At 41.1% G+C, this 23,806-nt stretch overlaps 1 protein-coding gene across 6 annotated transcripts in view; it reads left to right on the top strand.

Annotated features, from left to right (window-relative positions):
- The first annotated feature begins 834 nt into the window (after positions 1–834).
- The window catches only part of LOC134338194 (zinc finger MYM-type protein 4-like), a 228,336-nt gene continuing 205,364 nt past the window's right edge, over positions 835–23,806 (top strand). For all 6 annotated transcript variants that reach the window (XM_063033844.1, XM_063033847.1, XM_063033846.1 and 3 more), the window contains exons 1-2: positions 835–888; positions 13,733–14,416. In XM_063033844.1, the coding sequence (XP_062889914.1) occupies positions 13,742–14,416 (675 nt within the window). In that variant the 5' untranslated portion in view covers positions 835–888; positions 13,733–13,741. The remainder of the gene's footprint in view (positions 889–13,732; positions 14,417–23,806) is intronic.

Here is a 23,806-nt window from a genome sequence, read left to right as displayed (position 1 = left end):
AAGTTAACAAATTTCATGACATATGCAGGTGATATTAAGCCTGATTCTGATTGTGATTCTGTTTTCTGCTGGGTATCATTTAATTTCTTTATAACATAATCCCTCTCATTAGTACAGGAGTCTTCACCTATGAGCACTGCATCTATAATCAAATGGTTATTTCTAGCCTTATATTCTCAAGACAGTAACAAAAGTTGCAACTGAGTTCCTCCGGCAGTTTGTGTGTGTTGCTTGGACTTCCAGCATCGGCAGATTTTCTCTTGTTTGTAACCAAGTTAATCACTTGTTTGGTTTTACATGTGTAATTAGTTCTATAGAAGTATGCATAAACAAATTTACCAATTTGTGTGATTAATTACATAATATATGTGTACTTCTACCTCTGTTACAGCTTAAATAAGCTTAGCGAGGAAATGCAATTATGGGTCTTACTGATTGTGAAACTGAAAAGACTCTCATTCATATTATTCTGTTCCTGGGTAAAGTAGGAGGTGGGAGGCAGCAAAAACAGGGCTGAAGCAAAAATGAGAGGAAAATACAAAAGACACACTTAAAGAAATCATGTACAAAGATTGATTCAGTCATGTTAATTCAATTTTTTTCTCATTTAGTTACTGTTTGATTGATATTGCATTTCATATAAAAGTATGGAATTTTATTTTTTATTATTAATTAAAACAGTAAATAAATAATCAAAGGACTCTTATTATCATATTGTGAAAGGATCATGTTCTTACATCCTGAAATTCATAATGAGAGTCCCTGCTTTTTCAGCACTTGCAGTAACCCAGTTTACAGCACCTCTATTGCATTATGGGATTCCTTGGGTGAATAGTTCTATGTCAGCTTGGATGCCTGGCTTCACTGTGTGTGGGTTTAAACAACAGGGTAAGTGTCAAACATGTGTACCACAGTGTTTCAGGATCAGATGCTTAAACTAAATGCACTGCAGTTCTTTCTATGTGTTTTTTTTCACCAATGTCAGCTGAAATGATATCACATTTTTAAACATTTTAATCTTAATGGAGTGAGAAAGAGGCCTCCTTTGACATATTTATGTCAAGGGCTGCAGGTACAAAGATTTAATAGGTTGTATTAAAAGAAAAATCTGCGGGAAAGGTGTGTTAAAAGGTTAAAGGAAAAAATAACCGGTAAGCAATTTTCAAACACTGTAGTGCTGATCCTTAACTGTATTCTGGTCTCATACCGTTCAGAGATGGACAGTAGGCCTCCTAAAAGGGGCATGGCATGTGTGTATTATAAGATTGAAAGCTCCAGTGAAGAAAGGAACAGAAAAGAAACTTAAAAATGGTTGCTACAAATTGCCCTGCCATTAAAATGTAATAAAGCAAATACACACACACAATCACACAAATACATACATACACACACACACACACACACACACACACACAGGTGCATAATCAGTTAATTCTGATTACTATGTTTTAGACTTTAGAATTTCTGATCAGATGTATCCAGGCAGTGGCATTTTGAAAGGATTCACTGATGTGTTTATTTTATGGTGTAAGGGTTTTCTATTTTGCTTTTTGTGGTTTAATGGAATGATCTAATTTTACAGCACAGGAAAAGGGCTACTGGGTCTTTTGCTCCTGTACATGCATTTTGAAGTCATCTAGCATTCAAGCCTCCTGCTTCTTTTCTCCAAATTCATCTTTTTTTTTGCTTTTAAAAGCTATTGTGGATTCTGTTTCCACCACCATTACAGAGAACTTACTCCAAATTGTAAATGTGCTATATACAAATCTCATACCCTCTCCCTTTGTTCTATTGGTAGTGATCTTAAATTTGCAACTTCTGGATTACTGAATTACTCCCATTTACCTCAACAAAACCTGCACAATTTATAATACATTTTATTTTTTCTTCACAAACGCAAATTGCATTTCTCTCCATTTCTGCTCGTAACCAAAGCCTTTTCCTTTTGGTATAATTTTAGTGAATCTCCTTAATGCCTTAGGTTTAGCCATGGAGAGTAAACAGTATATATAGCACTCATTCTGCGCTTAAAACTTTAGGATTGCTTGTTTATCTTTAATGTGTTTATCACTTGATTAGGGAGAAGGAGTTCTGCAAATCACTGTCAAGCTACATTCACAACAAAAATGGGAGACTTCAAATAATGACATTAAAAGGGTTATTTTTTTTAAGCCTTTGGGAACTTTGAATGCTCCAGACTGATTGTTACTTAAGTTTTATGTTGGCGTCGTAAGCATTAGAAAAATACAAAAAGAGAGCAGTTTATTTCTTCATTCTATTTGATTTAAGAAATACTGTAAGTGAAATTTCAGAATCAGAATCAGGTTTTATATCACAGGCATGTCATGAAATTTATTGTTGTGCTGAAACAGTACAGTGTAATACATGAAAAAACTATAACTTACACTATTTCGACAGATGTACTGTGGAGAGCATTCTAACTGGCTGCATCACCGTTTGGTATGCGGGGGGGGGCTACTGCACAGGATCAAAATAAACTGAGACTTGTAAACTTAAGTCAGTTCCATCATGGGCGCTCGTCTCCATAGTATCCAGGACACCTTCAAGGAGACCTCAAAATGGCGGCATCCATCATTAAGGTCCCCCATCACCCAGGACATGCCCTGTTCTCATTGCTACTATCAGGAAGGTGGTACAGAAGCCGGAAGGCACACACTCAATGATTCAGGAACAATTTCTTCCCTTCTGTAATCAGATTTCTTAATGGACATTGAACCCATTAACACTAGCTCACGACATTTTTTAAAGTTTTCGTACTCCTTATTTAATTTAACATATATATATATATTTATATTTACTATAATTCACATTTCTTTCTATAATATTATGTAATGCATTTTACTGCTGCCACAAAGACAAAAAATTTCACGACATATGCTGGAAATACCAAACGTGATTCTGATTGAAATATATTAAAAATTTAAATTAAATCTTTTTGCAGTTTTGCAGTTAAATTAAATCTTACTGCAAAAAGAGAGCAAAATTAGTGAGTCATGTTCTTAGGTTTGTTCATTGTCTGTCCAGAAATCTGACGGCAGAAGGGAAGAAGCTGTTCATAAAATGTTGAGTGTGTGTCTTCAGGCTCCTGTACCTCCTCTTTGATGGTAGCAATGAGGAGAAGGAATGTCCTGGATGATGAGGTCCTTAATGCTGGATGCCACCCTTTGTGAGAATATGAAGTCCCGTTGAAAAGAGCAGAGAAGAAGGAACGTTGTGGGAGGTTGGAATGGGACTTGTTCTCAGTGAAAATCTCCAATCTGAATAATCACGGAGAAGGGAACTGGAGAGGTGAAATTCAGATGTCACGTTTAAAGCTAAGCGAAGAACAAGAAAACCAATTAGAAGGCGGCTCGAAGGAGGAAAGTAGCTTGGTGCTGGTATGTTATGGGGAGAACTGGGGATGGACAGGTAAAGGCGGGAGCACAGTGATTGAGCAAGAGGCTGCCATTTTTAGTGTAACTGTCATTTCAATATCAGTTGCTTTGGAATATTACTGACACCACTGCTCAAAGAAAAAGCAATGCAATGCAGAAAAGGAACAGAAAGTAGGGAGAAGGGCAGAAGAAGAGACAGAAAGAACAACATGAGAAATAAGGGGCTATAAATTAGTTTTCACTGCTTTAAAACTATATTTTGATTCTCCCTAACAGTTGAAAAACAATTGTGATATTTTATCGTCTTATTCAATGGCATTGTCAGGCTCCCTGTTATTTTTCAAAAGATAAGTCATTTTATTGTAAAAAAATACTTGGTTGCAAAGCAAGCTTGCTGAAACAAAGTTTTTTAGGCATCCTCTTGTGATTGAGGATGCCTTATGTACTTCGACTCAGTCTTAAGGCCCCTGACCAGGACAGTGTGCAGACTCTCTCACAGCTGGGGCAGACAGTGTTAACATAGAGGTTGGGTGGGTTGTTTGTGAGGTGAGGCTGGATCTTTTTTGAAGTGCTGATTTCTGTACACTCTTGTAGGAATTCTTTGCAAACTGCTTACTGAAGAGACTGACCCATGAATGGCCGCCTCTTCAGGATGTTTGCAAGAGACAAAAGTTTCGTGTAGTGCTTTAAATAATCTCTGACTAACCAAGATTAAAACTATGGACCTGACTACAAGCTTTGCCTGCACATCTATAAAAGTGCTATAGGAAGGGTTCTCATAATGTAACACAGTATGTATCCCTTTGTAGTGGAATATGTGTGTACATGCAGAGCTGATGACTGTATTAATCATATTTTTATTGGCCTGCGGGTATATTATGACTTGTGTTGATGCAAGACCATAGGTGTATTAGTGTCTTCTTATTCCGGTCTGTTTTATTGTGAAAGAAGTACTAACAATTGACAACTACAATGCTGCAATACAGAAATTATTGACTGGCTGTTTGTTTATCCAAGCACACCTCAGAGACACATGTTCATGCAAGTGTTTGTTCAGCTGCCACTTCAAAGCACAAAGATGTAGGCCAATATAAGTGGATGCAATCAGTAGCCTATCCTCGTGGACTGTATAATTACAAAGTTCGAAGTAAATTTATTATCAAAGTACATTAATGTCACCATATACAACCCTGAGATTAATTTTCTTGCAGGCATACACAGTAAATCCAAGAAACACCATGAAACCTATGAAAGACCACACCCAGTAGAATGGGCAAACAACTATTGTGCAAAAGACAACAAATTGTGCAAATACAGAAGAAAAAAATACTAATAATAAGTAAATAAACAATAAATATCACGAACATGAGATGAAGAGTCCTTGAAAGTGAGTCTGTAGGTTGTGAGAACAGTTCAGTGATGGGGCGAGTGAAGTTGAGTGAAATCCTGTTCTTGAGTGACGTTAGTCTGATCTTTGCATAACATTCACAGTGTCAGTTAAAGTGAAAAACTGCTCTGAGGAGTTTGTAAGTTCTCCCCGTGAGTGCATGGGTTTCCTCCAGGTGCTCCAGTTTCCTCCCACAGTCCAAAGAGGTATGAGTTAGGGTTAGTGAGTTGTGGGCAGGCTATGTTGTTGCCAGAACCATGACAACTCTTGCAGACTGCCCTCAGCGCAACCTTCAGACTGTGCTGGTTGTCGATGTGATCAACACGTTTCACTGTATGTTTTGATATTTTGATGTACATGTGACAAATAAAGCTAATCTTTAGTAAAGCTAATTTTATACAATTTTCCAACTTTGAGTTTTTGCAAATAAATTTTCAGTCAATTCGAGTGAATGCATTTTCTCACTTGCCACATACTCTGCCACTGAAGATTGGTTTATCCAAAATTAAGAATATTCGTGAATAAAATGACTCACTGTGGCCTCATGAAATAAAAATAATGAACAGAAAGTCCATTTTTTCAGAAAACAGAATTCATTCTGCTACATTAGGTGTTAAGTACTTTGCCTATGCTGTTAGTAATATGACACAATAGTTCAGTTTCAGTTCTAAAATGGTCATGATACAGTGTATTTCAGAGCCTACTAAGGAACTGATGTGATTCAGCTACTAAGAATTTCTGGTATTTTCACATACTCTCCTCTGCAATATGCATATTTTGTACTAGAAAATAGAATTATATATTTTTTTCATGAGATATGAATATGTTTGGTCCTGAACAGATATTATCAGACAATGGCTGGAACAGAATAGGTGACAACACAGTATGCGATGATAAGACTAGATAACTGCTAGGCAGGGTTTTCTAACGCTGAGTCTCAATGGTTTAATTTAGTAAATTGAGCCTATTGCTTCATTTAACCCTTTATGTATATCCTCATGTTCCTTTCTCCTTCATTTCCGACTGTTCATCTGACTGTTTCTTTAAAAAAAACCCTCAGAACCCATCCGATTCCTGAATGGACTTCGAAGCTTTGGATACTACCTCACTTTTTTAATATACAGTATTTCTGTTTTTGCATATTTTTAAATTGTGCTACTTAGTATCAACTACTTTATGGTAACAAGTTCCACGTCCATTCTACTTTGTAAAGAGGTTTCTTCTGAATTTCATTTGGACTTGTTACTGTTTTTATTTATGACCTCTGGTTTTGGTTACAAGCTTCACGATTACTATCCAGCCTCATTATGTTTTAAAGTTACAGTTAGATTACTCCCTGTCCTTTTTCTCAGAAAGAATGCTCCATCGTTTTAAATGTTGTGCCCCTTGTACATTAAAGGACTTCTGGAAAGCACACACACATGGGAATTTGCTACTTTGTCACCTGCTCCGACATTACATACGGTCTCAGCATATGTGCACTGTGCTTCTCTGGACATTCTGTTGTTTGGTGGTGAACATTGTGAATCTTTCTGTTTTCTGAACTAATTTAAGACCTAAAGATTGATGACTAAACTGATTGGATTTATGCTGGGTACAATAATGATAAATCTCCTGACAATGGGCCTGATGTACTTTATATTGAAATCTCAAATCAGAAATTGAATTTCTGTGTTTAATCTTTCGTAAATTTGATAATCCGATAAATGTAGTTCCCATAACTTCATTAGGTAAATATCAGCTGAAGCCAATTCTGCTTATTTAACCAGAAAAACCATTCAGTTATCCAGAGTAACACACCCAAGGTGCTGGAGGAACTCAGCAGGTCAGGCTGCATCTATGGATTAGAATAAAGGATTGACATTTTGGCTGAGACCCTTCATCAGGATTGGAAAGAAAGGGGGAAGAATCATTGTTCAGGTTTACAGCAGTCATCCCATGTTTCTGTGACAATTGCAGATAACAATTCTGCAGTTACATCCAGACATTTAATTCTCCAGCTCCTCTCACCATGCAGTTTTACCAACTTTTTCACAACTCCTCCCAATCACAGACCTTGCCTTTTATTCACCAGCCCTCTTCTCTGCATCTTTCAACTTGCTTTATCTCTAATTATTCTCACCTATTTAGCTGAAATTGTATATCCATTTCTAACATCGTTGAGTAGCTGTTACTTCTGTAGTTGGAAAGAAACGGCTTGTTTAGTGCACAGTTGGTTTTGGACAATGGCCAATGATGTCACATTTATTGATGGAACTTCACTGGCAATGTTATTTGCACTGGGGTGGACTAGGGAAGGAGGCTTTAAGAATCAGCCATGTGGTACTTCTGATAGAGTTCTGTTCTGTTAACTCACAGGGCTCTTCCATTACTGAAGGTGGAATGTTCATTACTCGTCTGTTTGCCGCCATTTGTGACCTGAATGGGCCCAGGAAAGGAATATGAGGGAAAATAATTTAAGGCCAAGGAGAAACAGCAAGAAAAGGGGATTGAATAGGTCAGAAGGGGGATAGGAGATATAATTAAGCAAGATCTCTGTGTCAAGATAATTCTATAAATGCTTGGATCCAGGGCTTTCATTATAAATTACCCACCTCTCGTTAACTCTTAGAGTTACTCAGTTTAGTTCTCCGAGTTACATTTTTAGTACAAAGAAATATGTTATAGAACATAGAATAGTACAGCACATTACAGCCCCTTCGGCCCACAATGTTGTGCCAACCCTCAAACCCCACCTCCCATATAACCCGCCGACCTTAAATTCCTCCATTTACCTGTCTAGTAGTCTCTTAAACTTCACTAGTGTATCTGCCTCCACCACCAACTCAGGCGGTGCATTCCACGCACCAACGACTCTCTGAGTGAAAAACCTTCCTCTAATATCCCCCTTGAATTTCCCACCCCTTACCTTATAGCCATGTCCTCTTGTATTGAGCAGTGGTGCCCTGGGGAAGAGGCGCTGGCTATCCACTCTATCTATTCCTCTTATTATCTTGTATACCTCTAACATGTCGTCTCTCATCCTCCTTCTCTCCAAAGAGTAAAGCCCTAGCTCCCTTAATCTCTGATCATAATCCATACACTCTAAACCAGGCAGCATCCTGGTAAATCTCCTCTGTACCCTTTCCAATGCTTCCACATCCTTCCTATAGTGAGGTGACCAGAACTGGACACAGTACTCCAAGTGTGGCCTAAACAGAGTTTTACAGAGCTGCATCATTACATCGCGACTCTTAAACTCCATCCCTCGACTTATGAAGGCTAACACCCCATAAGCTTTCTTAACTACCCTATCTACCTGTGAGGCAACTTTCAAGGAACTGTGGACATGTACCCCCAGATCCCCCTGCTCCTCCACACTACCAAGTATCCTGCCATTTACTTTGTACTCTGCCTTGGAGATGTCCTTTCAAAGTGTACCACCTCACACTTCTCCGGGTTGAACTCCATCTGCCACTTCTCAGCCCACTTCTGCATCCTATCAATGTCTCCCTGCAATCTTTGACAATCCTCTACACTATCTACAACACCACCAACCTTTGTGTCGTCTGCAAACTTGCCAACCCACACTTCTACCCCCACATCCAGGTCATTAATAAAAATCACGAAAAGTAGAGGTCCCAGAACAGATCCTTGTGGGACACCACTAGTCACAACCCTCCAATCTGAATGTACTCCCTCCACCACCACCCTCTGCCTTCTGCAGGCAAGCCAATTCTGAATCCACCTGGCCAAACCTCCCTGGATCCCATGCCTTCTGACTTTCTGAATAAGCCTACCATGTGGAACCTTGTCAAATGCCTTACTAAAATCCATGTAGATCACATTCACTGCACTACCCTCATCTATATGCCTGGTCACCTCCTCAAAGAACTCTATCAGGCTTGTTAGATACGATCTGCCCTTCACAAAGCCATGCTGACTGTCCCTGATCAGACCATGATTCTCTAAATGCCCATAGATCCTATCTCTAAGAATCTTTTTCAACAGCTTTCCCACCACAGACGTAAGGCTCACTGGTCTATAATTACCCGGACTATCCCTACTACCTTTTTTGAACAAGGGGACAACATTCGCCTCCCTCCAATCCTCCGGTACCATTCCCGTGGACAACGAGGACATAAAGATCCTAGCCAGAGGCTCAGCAATCTCTTCCCTCTCCTCGTGGAGCAGCCTGGGGAATATTCCGTCAGGCCCCGGGGGCTTATCCGTCCTAATGTATCTTAACAACTCCAACACCTCCTCTCCCTTAATATCAACATGCTCCAGAACATCAACCTCACTGATATTGTCGTCACCGTCATCAAGTTCCCTCTCATTGGTGAATACCGAAGAGAAGTATTCATTGAGGACCTCGCTCACTTCCACAGCCTCCAGGCACATCTTCCCACCTTTATCACTAATCGGTCCTACCTTCACTCCTGTCATCCTTTTGCTCTTCACATAATTGAAGAATGCCTTGGGGTTTTCCTTTACCCTACTCGCCAAGGCCTTCTCATGCCCCCTTCTTGCTCTTCTCAGCCCCTTCTTAAGCTCCTTTCTTGCTTCCCTATATTCCTCAATAGACCCAGCTGATCCTTGCTTCCTAAACCTCATGTATGCTGCCTTCTTCCAGCTGACTAGATTTTCCACCTCACTTGTCACCCATGGTTCCTTCACCCTACCATTCTTTATCTTCCTCACTGGGACAAATTTATCCCTAACATCCTGCAAGAGATCTCTAAACATTGACCACATGTCCATAGTACATTTCCCTTCAAAAACATCATTCCAATTCACACCCGCAAGTTCTAGCCTTATAGCCTCATAATTTGCCCTTCCCCAATTAAAAATTTTCCTGTCCTCTCTGATTCTATCCCTTTCCATGATAATGCTAAAGGCCAGGGAGCGGTGGTCACTGTCCCCCAGATGCTCACCCACTGAGAGATCTGTGACCTGACCCGGTTTGTTACTTAGTACTAGATCTAGTATGGCATTCCCCCTTGTCAGCCTGTCAACACACTGTGACAGGAATCCGTCCTGTACACACTTAACAAACTCTGCCCCATCTAAACCCTTGGAAGTAATCTGCTGCCAATCGATATTAGGGAAGTTAAAGTCACCCATGATATCAGCCCTGTTATTTTTGCACCTTTCCAAATTCTGCCTTCCAATCTGCTCCTCTGTATCTCTGCTGCTACCAGGGGGCCTATAGAATACTCCCAATAGAGTAACTGCTGCCTTCCTGTTCCTGACTTCCACCCATACTGACTCAAAAGAGGACCCTGCTACATTACCCACCCTTTCTGTAGCTGTAATAGTATCCCTGACCAGTAATGCCACCCTTCCCCTTTTTCCCCCCTCTCTATCCCTTTTAAAGCACTGAAATCCAGGAATATTGAGAATCCATTCCTGCCCTGGTGCCAGCCAAGTCTCTGTAATGGCCACTACATCATAATTCCCTGTATGTATCCAAGCTCTCAGTTCATCACCTTTGTTCCTGATGCTTCTTGCATTGAGGTACACTCACTTTAGCCCTTCTACCTTACTACCTTTACACCCTTTATTCTGCTTCTCTTTCCTCAAAGCCTCTCTATGTGTTAGATCTGGCTTTACTCCATGCATTTCTTTCACTGCTCTATCGCTACGGGTCCCATCCCCCTTGCAAATTAGTTTAAACCCTCCCAAACCATGCTAGTAAACCTACCTGCAAGGATATTGCTCCCCCTCAAGTTCAGGTGCAACTCATCCAATCTGTACAGGTCCCACTTTCCCCAGAAGAGATCCCAATGATCCAAAAATCTAAAGCCCTGCTCCCTGCACCAACTCCTCAGCCACGCATTCAACTGCCATCTCCTCCAATTCTTACCGTCACTGTCATGTAGCACTGGCAGCAATCCTGAGAACGCCACCCTTGAGGTCCTGTTCTTCAGCCTTCTGCCTAGCTCCTGAAACTCACACTTCAGGACCTCATCCCTCTTCCTGCCTATGTCATTGGTACCAACATGTATCACGACTTCTGGTTGCTTTCCCTCTCGTACCAGGATGTCGTGCACTCAGTCAGAGACATCCCAGACCCTGGCACCCAGGAGGCAACAAACCATGCGGGTGTCCTTCTCACGTCCACAAAATCACCTGTCTGCTCCCCTGACTATAGAGTCTCCAATGATGACAGCTCTCCTCTTCTCCGTCCCACCCTTCTGCACCACAGAGTCAGACCCAGTGCAGAGGCCCTGCCACCGTGGCTCACACCTCGTCGGTCATCCCCACCAACAGTATCCAGGACGGTAAACTTATTACTCAGGGGAATGGCTACAGGGGTGCTCTGCATTACCTGTCTGCTCACCTTCGCTTTCCCCCCTCTGACTGTCACCCAACAACCTGCTTTCGGCAGCCTAGGTGTGACTACCTCCCTGTAGCTCTCATCTATGACTGCCTCATTCTCCCTTATGAATCTTAGGTCATCCAGCTGCTGCTCCAGATTCCTTACATGGTCTTCTAGATCACCCAGCTGTATGCACTTCTGGCAGATGTGACTCTGCGGGAGAGGGGCGTTCCCCCAAGACTGCCACATCTCACATGAGAGGCACATCATTTTAAGATTATAAAATGTATTAGCTTCTAAATGTTATTGTGAGAAAAGTAATATGTAAACTACATTGTAAAGGGCATTTCACTCTTTTTAAGCAGTTTGTTCAGTTCATCAGGTTCAGGTAAAGGGTCCTGGCCTGAAATGTCAACTGTTTATTCTCCTCCGTTGATGTTGCCTGACCTACGGAGTTCCTCCAGCACTTTGTGTGTTGCTCAAGATTTCCAGCAGCTGCAGAATCTCTTGTGTTTTACATTCAGTTCGTATTAGTTTTCTTAATAAACTAGTGGATTTCGTCAACCCTCTTTGTACAACTTTTAGGCTATTCCTACCCCATTAATACCACCCTGAATCCTATAGTGCTCCCACTTGCTTTTCACCATCTGACAAAGTTTGTTTCCTCATGGGGAGTCACTCCAGGAGCATCCCCTTCATACAGTACTGCCAGCAAGTCTAGAAACAGAGTGGGAGTTCCTTTGGTGATGAACGGCCACGGAGATGTACAGCTCAGAATCAGGACCTTCTCCCACTTCCTCTCAAATCCAACAAGCGCCCATTTATGTTAATCCCAATATGTTCTTCCCGCATTCCTATATTACTCCTCTTCCTTTTCCCAACTTACCAAGAGAAGGGTAATATATAATTAAAGCTCTGAATCCAAGGACTTACAGAATTATTATGGCATAGACATCTTGCTTATTTGTATGTGCTGTCCCCCTTCTAACCTATTCAATCCCCTTTTCTTGCTCTTTCTCCCTGGTCTTGAATTATTTTCCCTCATATTCCATTTGAATGCCACAATTGAAACTATTTATCCCCATTGTGCAGGCTGAGAGTTCTAGGGGCATTCACTCATAAATATTGACAAATATCCCCCACTTCTTCGATTTTCCCAGCCACTTACATACAACGGGCAGTTTACAGAAACCCCACAAACCTCTGAAATACACACATCTTTGAGACGTGAAAAAAATGCAGCCCCTTGGACAGGGGTTCCCAACCTTTTTTATGCTGTGGACCAATACCATTAAACAAGGGGTTCATGTACCCCCGGTTGGGAACCCCTGCCCTAGGGCAAACCCATGTGGTCACAGAGAGAATGGGAAAACTCCAGACAGACACCTCTGGAGGTCAGGATTAAACTCAAAGTCACACCATCTGCGAGGAGCAGTTTATGTTGTTATCGGCCATCTTTTCTCTGATTTTGCTCATTCCATTTCCTTCAACTGTCCTTTAGACTTATTAATATCCACCCTTACTTGACAGGAAGAGATGGACTTTTAGCACTTGCCAGTTCCATTGAACTTATTGATTCTCGTTATAATTCTACAACATTTCCTTTCATCTCTTCACATTAAGCAAAGTTACAGTAGACCATGTAAATTGTGATGACAATGTTTATATTTAGATACATGCATTACTCTCAATTCTTTTTTCTTTCACTGTTGATGGTTACTTTTGCCTGAGTGTGTTTAACCCAGCATCAGCTACTCAGTGAGTCAGTCCAAGTATATAATTTAAAGCTAATCTGCATCATTAAAACATTTAACAAGTTTAAGGGAACTCAGTCTTACATGGTTTACAAACCATAGACTGCAAACCTTCCCTTACTCTTTAGCAAGCCTATACACTGTATAATTCTTACACAAGCAGTTTGTTATACTTCAAGATTGTCTTTTCAATTAATATCAAAATTCTACACTGGTTACTTTTCAGCATTTAACTGTGAGATTTAATTATAAATACAAATCATTAGCTTTCATCTCATGCCAAGAACACTGTACTTATCCCTGTCCTGAAATGTTAATACACTTACAATCCAGCCTCTGCTGTCAATACCTAACCGATTTGGATGTATGCCAACCACATGCCTCCCTTCAAGTGGACCTGATATCTTGAATAAAGCAAAAAATATCTGCATTTATAAAGCACCCTCAGAACTTCTATGTTCAAAAGCTCTATCTAGCCAAATACTGTAAATACTTTTGAAATGTAGTTGCTGTTGAAATTCAAGAAATGCAGCAATCATTTTCTTCACAGCAAGCCCCACTGAGGGCAGAGTGATAATGATCAGCTAATTTGTTGTTTGGATGTTGCTTGTGGGATAAATTTTCATCAGGACATAGGAGATAACTCTCCTGCTAGTCTTCAAAATAGCTTCAGGCATATTCATCAACCACCCAAGAAAGCATCAAGGCCCCCGGTTTAGCATTTTAACCAGAAAAGTGGCACCAACAGATTATTAATTCCCTTCTCTGATTGGAAGCAATGCATATTCTGATTTGCATGTTTAGTGACAGACTGGAACGTGATCACTGCAAATCAGGAGGATGGTGGTCAAGAAGAATTTATTAATTGTGGTAACTCTTCGTTTTTTTTCAGCATTAACCAATGGATAGCATAAATTCAGAGGAAATATCATTAACCATCCAGCAGATTAAGGAAGGCCCAAAAGCAAAACTTCGAGAGCTTTGTAAAAAATATGGGCTCCCAATTTCAGGAACAAGAGTGTACTTTCAGAGAGTTCTCTGCCAAAGGCTTGGAATCGATCCAAAATCTGTCATTGTCCAAAAACCCACTTCACGCTCAAACAGCCACGGAGACTGTTGCAGTGTTGCCGGATGCCGAAGCCGCCGGGGTAAGGACACTCACATTCGATGGTTCACTGTCATCAGAAAGAAAGGAAGTCATACTGCAGCCATTACCAAAGCAATCCAGCTTACCAGAAAGGGCTGGACGCCAACAATGTATTCTCGGATTTGTGGGCAACATTTCAGTTGTGGCCAGCTGTCTTTTGAGCCAAGTTCTCCTGACTACATTCCACATTTACACATGGACCCCACAGCTAAAGCCACAACATCATATCCCGCCTTCTGGTCCAAAGAAAGTTCAGAGGAAGCCATGGACTTGACCAACAAGGGTTCCATTAAATCTATTCATGTGGCGGGTCCATCTCATCTCGATTATACCAACCAATATTACGGAATGCATTCTTCAGGAAGATCATTATTTCAATCAACTCCAGAGCGTCCTTGTATATCTGTTGCACAGGATACAAGAACCAAGGTACTGTCAGGCTATTTTAATTTATAGAAGTTATTAATGTTGTTGTCAGTGGTTACAAGCGTCAACTGTGTGAGATTTCAAAGCTGAAAGTACAGTAATATTGATTATCAGAGTACATACATGTCACCACATACAACCCTGAGATTCTTTTTCTCTTGCAGGCATACTCAGCAAATCTATAGAATAGTAACTATAGACAGGATTGTTGAAAGAGCAAGTAGAGCATGGAAGACAACAAACTGTGCAAATGCATACATAAATAAATAGCAATGAATAACTAGATAGAGTCCTTGAAGTGAGATCATTGGTTGTGGGAAGATCTGAATAGATGAGTGTAGTTATCCATTCCATGGATTAACGGAGATTGGGGTGAGTGTCTGAAGATGACTACTTAGCAATTAGAAGATGGGTCCTTCACAAGTAGATCAAGATCATATTGATCCATTTTAAGATCATATTTAATCTTATCAGGAGAGATTTACAGAGCCTTGGGAAACTTGGCAGCTGAAAGAATGCAAGGTAAGAATCCAAGTGTTTAGCCAGCAATGCTTGTGGGCAGGGATGGGAAGAAATGATTCAATTCATGTTGTGAGTGGACCAGTTTCCCCACTCAACAAAAATGATCAAATACTCCACTTTCTAGTTTGGATTGATTGTGCATTTTTATGAGTGAATTGACATCTACCCTGTCCACCAAAGTCTTCCCGTCACTGTTATCTGACTGAAACCATCCCAGTCTCATTAAGGCAGCCAGACCAGACCTCTGGAACCAGATCAACTTGCTCCACACAACAACTGGATTGATTTACCCCGATCACTTTCTCCAAATGGACCAAATGCCATCCAATGCCTTGATTGAGCCAAACTCTTTTGCTATTACAGTAATGCTTCCAGCAAAGGACTGATCACCTCCTGACCTCATCCTTCTCACTTCCAGCCCATCCCTGCCTGCTTACCACCTTCAAAACAACACACCTCACCTGTGAGTGCCATGACAGCCCTCTTACAATCAATTCCTCCTCCTGAACTCAGACTGATCCCAGATTGATTCCATTCTGCCTCTTCTCCCTTTCAATTAGATTGCAGTTCCTCCTACTAATGATTGGATAGACCTCCCCTTAAGTTGTGTGCAATGTGCAACTGAATTTGCATACAAAACTTCAAACTCATTTTGCTTTCATTCTTTCCCCCCAATTTTCCAAATACATGTACTACTTCCACTTTAAATGATCTTTTCTCACTGTTTCCAAACTTTCTAACATGTGGCCCATCAACCTTGATTTCTCTATATTTCAAGGATTTCCCTCACGTGGCATCCTGATTGGAGCTGAGTAATAAATTATCTTATGTTTACATTGCATTTTTAATCATGATAGTTAAATATAGAAGAGGCAATGATGGTGTCTTTTTGTAAGTTCAAAGTAAATCTATTATCAAAGTACACATGTGTCATCATATACAACCTTGAGATTCATTTTCTTGTGGGCATACTTAATCTATAATAGGATAATAACCATAATAGAATCAAAGGAAGACTGTACCAATTAAAAAAACATGTCAAAAGTTTAACTGGGAAGCCTCAGTCATTGTGTAAGGACTTGTGCTTAGAAGTAGCCATTTGTGATATTTTACCCATTTACACACATTAAGCTGTTCCACCATTTGCAAGGCATGAGCTGTGATTGTAGATGTTCTCTAGTCCGATGGCATTGAAAACTGCTTTCCATTTTCTATAGGCTTCTGCAATCGTCAGAATCAAAAAATTCTCCTAGTCACAGAGAGAAGCTTTGGGTTTCACCGATGAGAATGTAAATACCAGCTATTGCTGGAGTCCTTTTAAAAACTTACAAGGTAGATTCTAAGTCACCCAATGTTCTCACGTGAATGGTTATCTTTCCTTTCCTGTCTTTAGTCATTTATGATGTTGGAGCTTGCCCCCATGAGGGCAATGTTAGAGTTCCCTCAACAATGTCAGTGTACTGCACCAAATCAAGTTCTCAAATGGAAAATATGAATCATTAACCCAATGGTTCCCTCCATCAATGAGTGCTAATGAAAAAAGTAAAACCTCTTCTCCAGTATATATGTAAGCTACTAACCCTCTTTGAAAGATTTTCTCCATTTCCCAGTCTGCAAAAATCCTAAAAGCCAAAGCTAAGGGAATCAATATGCCGCAAACACGAGGAAATCTGTAGATGCTGGAATTTCAAGCAACACACATAAAAGTTGCTGGTGAACGCAGCAGGCCAGGTAGCATCTCTAGGAAGAGATACAGTCCAGGTTTCGGGAATGTCGACTGTACCTTTTCCTAGAGATGCTGCCTGGCCTGCTGCGTTCACCAGCAACTTTTATGTGTGTTGCTTCAAATCAATATGCCAATATTTTTGCAGTCTGTCAAGACCAGAACTCAGCAATTATTGTTAGCTTTCTGTTTGGTTTTGCCTGGCTTCCTACTACCAACACACTTGGCCTCTGATAGCACCCAGAATGCAACATTTCTCTCTCTCTAGGTTTCTATTTTTTCAACTAGGACCTGAAGGTCAGTTTGTTTTTTGAAACAGGCTTCCTGCAGTGCACCATAGCAAACCGTTCTCCTCAAGCTGCACAGTTACTTTCAGCAGTTGTTGGTTAGATTTATTGCTCTCTTCCCATTCAAACACTGCAGGCGTGTTGTTCAATTATAACTGGTAAATGGGATTCCTGGAATTACTTATGCTTAACATGTAGTAGTTGATAAAGTACAGCAATTGACCATTTCCAAGTGTTTGCATTACTCTTTACAGTTGTCACTGTCTCTAAGTAGTTTGTACGTTCTCCCTGTGACCATGTGGGTTTCCTCCTACATTCCAAATATGTATGGGCTTGTAGGCAAATTGGTCACATGGATGAAATTGGGTGGCAATGCTCATTGGGCCAGAAGGGCCCATTACCATAATAAATAATAATCAATAATAAATAATAATCAGCAAGCAGCATCAGTTTAAAAAAATGTCATGTGTCTCCAATGCTGCACATACTTCCATGGTGTGAATAGACATCTCAACTAATGTCTTTAATCGTCCTGGCATTATTACGAAGGGAGTTGCTCCTCCACAATTTAAATCAAGTGGTGACATATGTTAAAAGTTCAAAGTAAATTTGTTATCAAAGTACATATATATCACCATATACTATCCTGACATTTACTTTCTTGCAGACATTCACAGTACAACAAAGAAACACAATAGAATCAATGAAAAAAATTACCTATAAACAAAGACTGACAAACAACCAATGTGCAAAAGAAGACGAACTGTGCAAATACAGTTTAAATAAATAAATATTGAGAACATAAGTTTTGGAGTCTTGGAAAGTGAGTCTGCAAGTTGTGGAATTAGTTCAGTGTTGAGGTGAGCAGTTGTCCTCGCTGGTTCAGGAGCCTGATGGTTGAAGGGTAATAACTGTTCCTGAACCTGGTGGTGTGGGACCTAAGGCTCCTGGAACTTTCTTCCTGATGGTAGCAGTGAGAAGAGAGCATGGCCTAGAGGGTGGGGGTCCTTGATGATGGATGGTGGCTTCTTGTAAATGTGCTCAATGATGAAGGGAATGGAGATTAAGGCTGCTGGTGAAATTTATCTCAATATGTAGTAATGCAAATTCAAGCCTTAATATTATTAATTTAAAACTTAATTTTGAGTCTAAATTTTACGATGGACTAATACAAGACAGACGGAGCTAATCCATTACAGACATTATTCCCTGTGGCTATAAGAGGAGCTGATATAATTCATGCCTCCTGTCTTTGGCAGGTGGAATCCACATTGCAGGATGCTGAAGTCATGTTGCTTATCTTATCTGGAAGCTGTTTCCTGCTTGTTCTTATTTATTAACTTGTCTTTTATTTCAGCAAACTTTTTTCCCCTAAGATACCACTGTCTGTGGCTAGAATTAGCTGTTCATAATCTCTTGTGCTGTTAAATTACCCTTTGGAAAAGCTTATCTGACCACATAGGCACTACACTTAAACCTGTTGCCATCCATTTATGTAGCCATACTCAAGACCTGGCTTGGCTGAAATCCTCATCCTTATTTTTATTGTTTCTTGAACATACCAGAACTCTATTGGCTGGCTATGCATCTGGTAATTGGTTTATTATGCTCACACAGATAGAGGTACAATGAAAAGCTTTGATTGAACTGTCCATTATTAAAGACCTCCAGTACCCAGGGCATACCCTTTTCTCACTGTTACCATCAGGTAGGAGATACAGAAGGCACACACTCAGCGATTCAGGAACAGCTTCTTCCTCTCTGCCATCCGATTCCTGAGTGGGCTTTGAAGCTTTGGATACTACCTCACTTTTTTAATATACAGTATTTCTGTTTTTGTACATTTTTAAAATAATCTATTCAACATAAATAATTGATTTCGCAAACACAAGGAATTCTGCAGATGCTGGAAATTCAAGCAACACACATCAAAGTTGCTGATGAACGCAGCAGGCCAGGCAGTACCTCTTCCTAGAGATGCTAAATAATTGATTTACTTGTTTATCTATGATTATGTATTTTATTTATTATTATTATTGTTATATTTTTTCTCTCTGCTAGATTATGTATTGCATTGAACTGCTGCTGCTGAGTTAACAAATTTCACATCACATGCCGGTGATAATAAACCTGATTCTGATTGCATGCCATTCAGACAAATCATTCCAAACATCAGTACATCAAAGTACAAAAGACAAATAATAACAGAATGCTGTATATAGTGTTACAGTTACAGATCAACAAATAAGGGATAAGGGCCATGGTGCGGTGGATCAAGAGATCATCTTTCTTGTATAAAAGGTCCATATAAGAGTCTTAAAACAGAATAATTGAAACTGCTGTTCTATCCCTCAAATATGAGATCCACTCCCTCCGCACTAATCCTAACCTTATTATTAAACCCGCCGATAAGGGGGGTGCTGTTATAGTCTGGCGTACTGACCTCTACCTTGCCGAGGCACAGCGACAACTCGCGGATACCTCCTCTTATTTACCCCTCGATCGTGACCCCACTAAGGAGCACCAGGCCATTGTCTCCCACACTATCACCGACTTTATCCGCTCAGGGGATCTCCCATCCACTGCTACCAACCTTACAGTTCCCACACCTCGCACTTCCCGTTTCTACCTCCTACCCAAGATCCACAAACCTGCCTGTCCTGGCCGACCTATTGTCTCAGCTTGCTCCTGCCCCACCGAACTCGTTTCTGCATACCTCAACACGGTTTTATCCCCCCTTGTTCAATCCCTTCCTACCTATGTTCGTGACACTTCTCACGCTCTTAAACTTTTTGATGATTTTAAGTTCCCTGGCTCCCACCGCTTTATTTTCACCATGGATGTCCAGTCCCTATATACTTCCATCCCCCATCAGGAAGTTCTCAAAGCTCTACGCTTCTTTTTGGATTCCAGACCTAATCAGTTCCCCTCTACCACCACTCTGCTCCGTCTAGCGGAATTAATCCTTACTCTTAATAATTTCTCCTTTGGCTCCTCCCACTTCCTCCAAAATAAAGGTGTAGCTATGGGCACCCGTATGGGTCCTAGCTATGCCTGCCTTTTTGTTGGCTTTGTGGAACAATCTCTGTTCCATGCCTATTCTGGTATCTGTCCCCCACTTTTCTTTCGCTACATCGACAACTGCATTGGCGCTGCTTCCTGCACGCATGCAGAGCTCGTTGACTTTATTAACTTTGCCTCCAACTTTCACCCTGCCCTCAAGTTTACCTGGTCCATTTCCGACACCTCCCTCCCCTTTCTAGATCTTTCTGTCTCTGTCTCTGGAGACAGCTTATCCACTGATGTCTACTATAAGCCTACTGACTCTCACAGCTATCTGGACTATTCCTCTTCTCACCCTGTCTCTTGCAAAAACGCCATCCCCTTCTCGCAATTCCTCCGTCTCCGCCGCATCTGCTCTCAGGATGAGGCTTTTCATTCTAGGACGAGGGAGATGTCTTCCTTTTTTAAAGAAAGGGGCTTCCCTTCCTCCACTATCAACTCTGCTCTTAAACACATCTCCCCCATTTCAGGTACATCTGCTCTCACTCCATCCTCCCACCACCCCACTAGGAATAGGGTTCCCCTGGTCCTCACCTACCACCCCACCACCCTCCGGGTCCAACATATTATTCTCCGTAACTTCCGCCACCTCCAATGGGATCCCACCACTAAGCACATCTTTCCCTCCCCCCCTCTCTCTGCATTCCACAGGGATCACTCCCTACGCAACTCCCTTGTCCATTCGTCCCCTCCATCCCTCCCCACTGATCTCCCTCCTGGCACTTATCCATGTAAGCGGAACAAGTGCTACACATGCCCTTACACTTCCTCCCTTACCACCATTCAGGGCCCCAAACAGTCCTTCCAGGTGAGGCAACACTTCACCTGTGAGTCGGCTGGGGTGATATACTGCGTCCGGTGCTCCCGATGTGGCCTTTTATATATTGGTGAGACCCGACGCAGACTGGGAGACCGTTTTGCTGAACACCTACGCTCTGTCCGCCAGAGAAAGCAGGATCTCCCAGTGGCCACACATTTTAATTCCACATCCCATTCCCATTCTGACATGTCTATCCACGGCCTCCTCTACTGTAAAGATGAAGCCACACTCAGGTTGGAGGAACAACACCTTATATTCCGTCTGGGTAGCCTCCAACCTGATGGCATGAACATTGACTTCTCTAACTTCCGCTAATGCCCCACCTCCCCCTCGTACCCCATCTGTTACTTATTTTTATATACACATTCTTTCTCTCACTCTCCTTTTTCTCCCTCTGTCCCTCTGAATATACCCCTTGCCCATCCTCTGGGTCCCCCCCGCCTTGTCTTTCTTCCCGGACCTCCTGTCCCATGATCCTCTCGTATCCCTTTTGCCTATCACCTGTCCAGCTCTTGGCTCCATCCCTCCCCCTCCTGTCTTCTCCTATCATTTTGGATTTCCTCCTCCCCCTCCAACTTTCAAATCCCTTACTCACTCTTCCTTCAGTTAGTCCTGACGAAGGGTCTCAGCCTGAAACGTCGACTGCACCTCTTCCTAGAGATGCTGCCTGGCCTGCTGCGTTCACCAGCAACTTTTATGTGTATGAGATCATTTTGTTCACTTATCAGTCCTGTGTAACATTGGCTCCTATTGCAGCAGACCCATAGCTTTATATCAGATCTTCATAGCTTCCTAAAACCACCCAACTCTGCTCACCTTGACTCTTCATTGGTTCCAATTATTGGGGCTAATTTTTAGTTGCAAAAACGGTTAAGCTCTGGAATTTCCTCCTTAAATTTTCCATCCTCCTTTAGCCTAAATGATGATCATCAGTCACAAATGTTTCTATTTATGTCTTGATGTAAAGTTTCAGTTAAAAGATAATTTTTGACTTTGATACAAATGAATGCTGCTCGGTGCAGGTGTTTGCATTTACTAGCTGTCATTACAATCCAGCATACATAAATAGTTCAATTTTATTTTGCCCTTCTGTTGTTCATTCTTCTCCCTGATATTGTTGCTTCTTCAAAATGTTTGTTCCTACTTTCAATGTCGCTGCTTTCCTTTTGTTTCCATCTGCATCTATGATTTTTTTCTACTTAATTTCAGATTTTCTCATTCTCTCTTGCTCCTTCTTCCTTTCTATCACTGAACTAATCTCACTCTGTAATTTAAATCTCAACCAACAATTCTCATCCAGTCAATCAGAATTATTTTCACTCCACTTGCTCAACAGGAATTGGGCAGACATGTAGGCAGTTGAAATCCAAAAGAGCTCTATACTGTAAGTAAACCTCGGGCTGTAATTGTCAGTGAGGCAGCTCATTCATGACCCAGATTTTAGCCTGGAGACAAATACTGTGGGGTATGGAGTTACTGTTGAGAGTCTGGGGGATAAAAAAACAAATTGGTTTCTCAAATCTCCAGGAGACTTTATTTTTGCAGAGCTCCTTGATTATTTTTCCTGTAGGTTTCGGATCCATAGGCAGTAATGATTGGTAAGCCCAAACACTGTTCCCTCTAAACTGAGCATGTGTGCAGCCACTAAAATGCTCCCACGCACCTAGCCTTCGTTGCTGCGCAATTGTGATTTTCTTTTATATAATGTTAATATAATTTTGAATATGTTAATTATGAAATACCCTGCAATTATGTGTTAATGAATAAAATCCATAAATTTTTCTAAATAATAAATGTACCACAACCTGAATTTGAAATATTTTAGAGCTTCGATGTATTTATATTGTCAGTCTTTCAAGTTACAACACTGGTACAAATTGTAAAAATAAACACAGAATGGAAGTTGGTAGCTTATTGTCAATGCGCCACCGGTCTGCTGAATGCCGACACAGTCTAGTCAAAACATTTTACTTTCGCCATTGTACCTGTCAGTTGTTTTGACTGCCTGACATCATTTACTTGTGTTGTGAGTTGTGGTTTGTATTTGTTTGACATACATATTACAAAAAAAACATTTGCAGCACTGCACAGTTTTCAGGCTCAGAGCAATGCTTGGTCCATGCAGATGTGAAAAAAAAGTAAAGAGAATGTTAAGCCCAAGCTCTTCCAGATGGGAAGCTTACTTTATAATATCACAGGCTGTGAGATGGATGTACTGGGGGTCAGGGGCAAGGGACTCCAGATTGCAAGGAATGAGGTTTAGAGTCAAGATTATGGGTAGGTTCAGGGTGAGTTGGGGATAAACTGTAAGAGTTATCTAAACTGGGTTCAAGGGTGAATCATGCAATGTTTTTGATCTGAGTGGTTGGCAGACTGTGCATTGCTGATCATAAACTTCCAATGACAGAGCAAATTTCCTGTTTTGCTCAGGGTGTTATATCATGGGGTTGAGTTGGAGTAGTGAGTGCTCTGTTGGTGATTTTGGACAGTGCTGCATTGTTCTGGCTGTCCAATAGTGGATGGGCATCAGAATCACAATCAGAATCAGGTTTCCTATACCGGCATATGTCGTGAAATTTGTTGTTATGCGGTGGCAGTGCAATGCTAATAGTAAGTAAGTAAAATAATAAAGTATAATCATAAAAGAATAAATTAAATTTAAAAAGTTATATAAAATAAATACTGCAAAGAGTGAAAAAAGTAGTGAGGTGTGTTCATGGGTTTAATGTCCTTTCAGAAATCTGATGGCAGAGAGGAAGAAGCTGTTCCTGAATCGTTGAGTGTGTGCCTTCAGGCTCCTGTACCTCCTCCCTAATGGTAGAAATGAGAAGAGGGCATGTCCTGGGTGATGGGTGTCCTCAATGATGGATGTGGCCTTTTTGAGGCTTTGCTCCTTTAAGATGTCCTGGATGCTGGGGAGTGCCCATGATGCAGCTGACTGAGTTCATAACTTTCTTCAGTTTGATTCCCAGCATCAC

The sequence above is a fragment of the Mobula hypostoma genome, chromosome 26, assembly GCF_963921235.1.
Source record: "Mobula hypostoma chromosome 26, sMobHyp1.1, whole genome shotgun sequence".
NCBI lineage: Eukaryota > Metazoa > Chordata > Chondrichthyes > Myliobatiformes > Myliobatidae > Mobula > Mobula hypostoma.
Note: the sequence above shows the minus strand (reverse complement) of the source record. Positions and strands in the feature narration are given on the sequence as shown.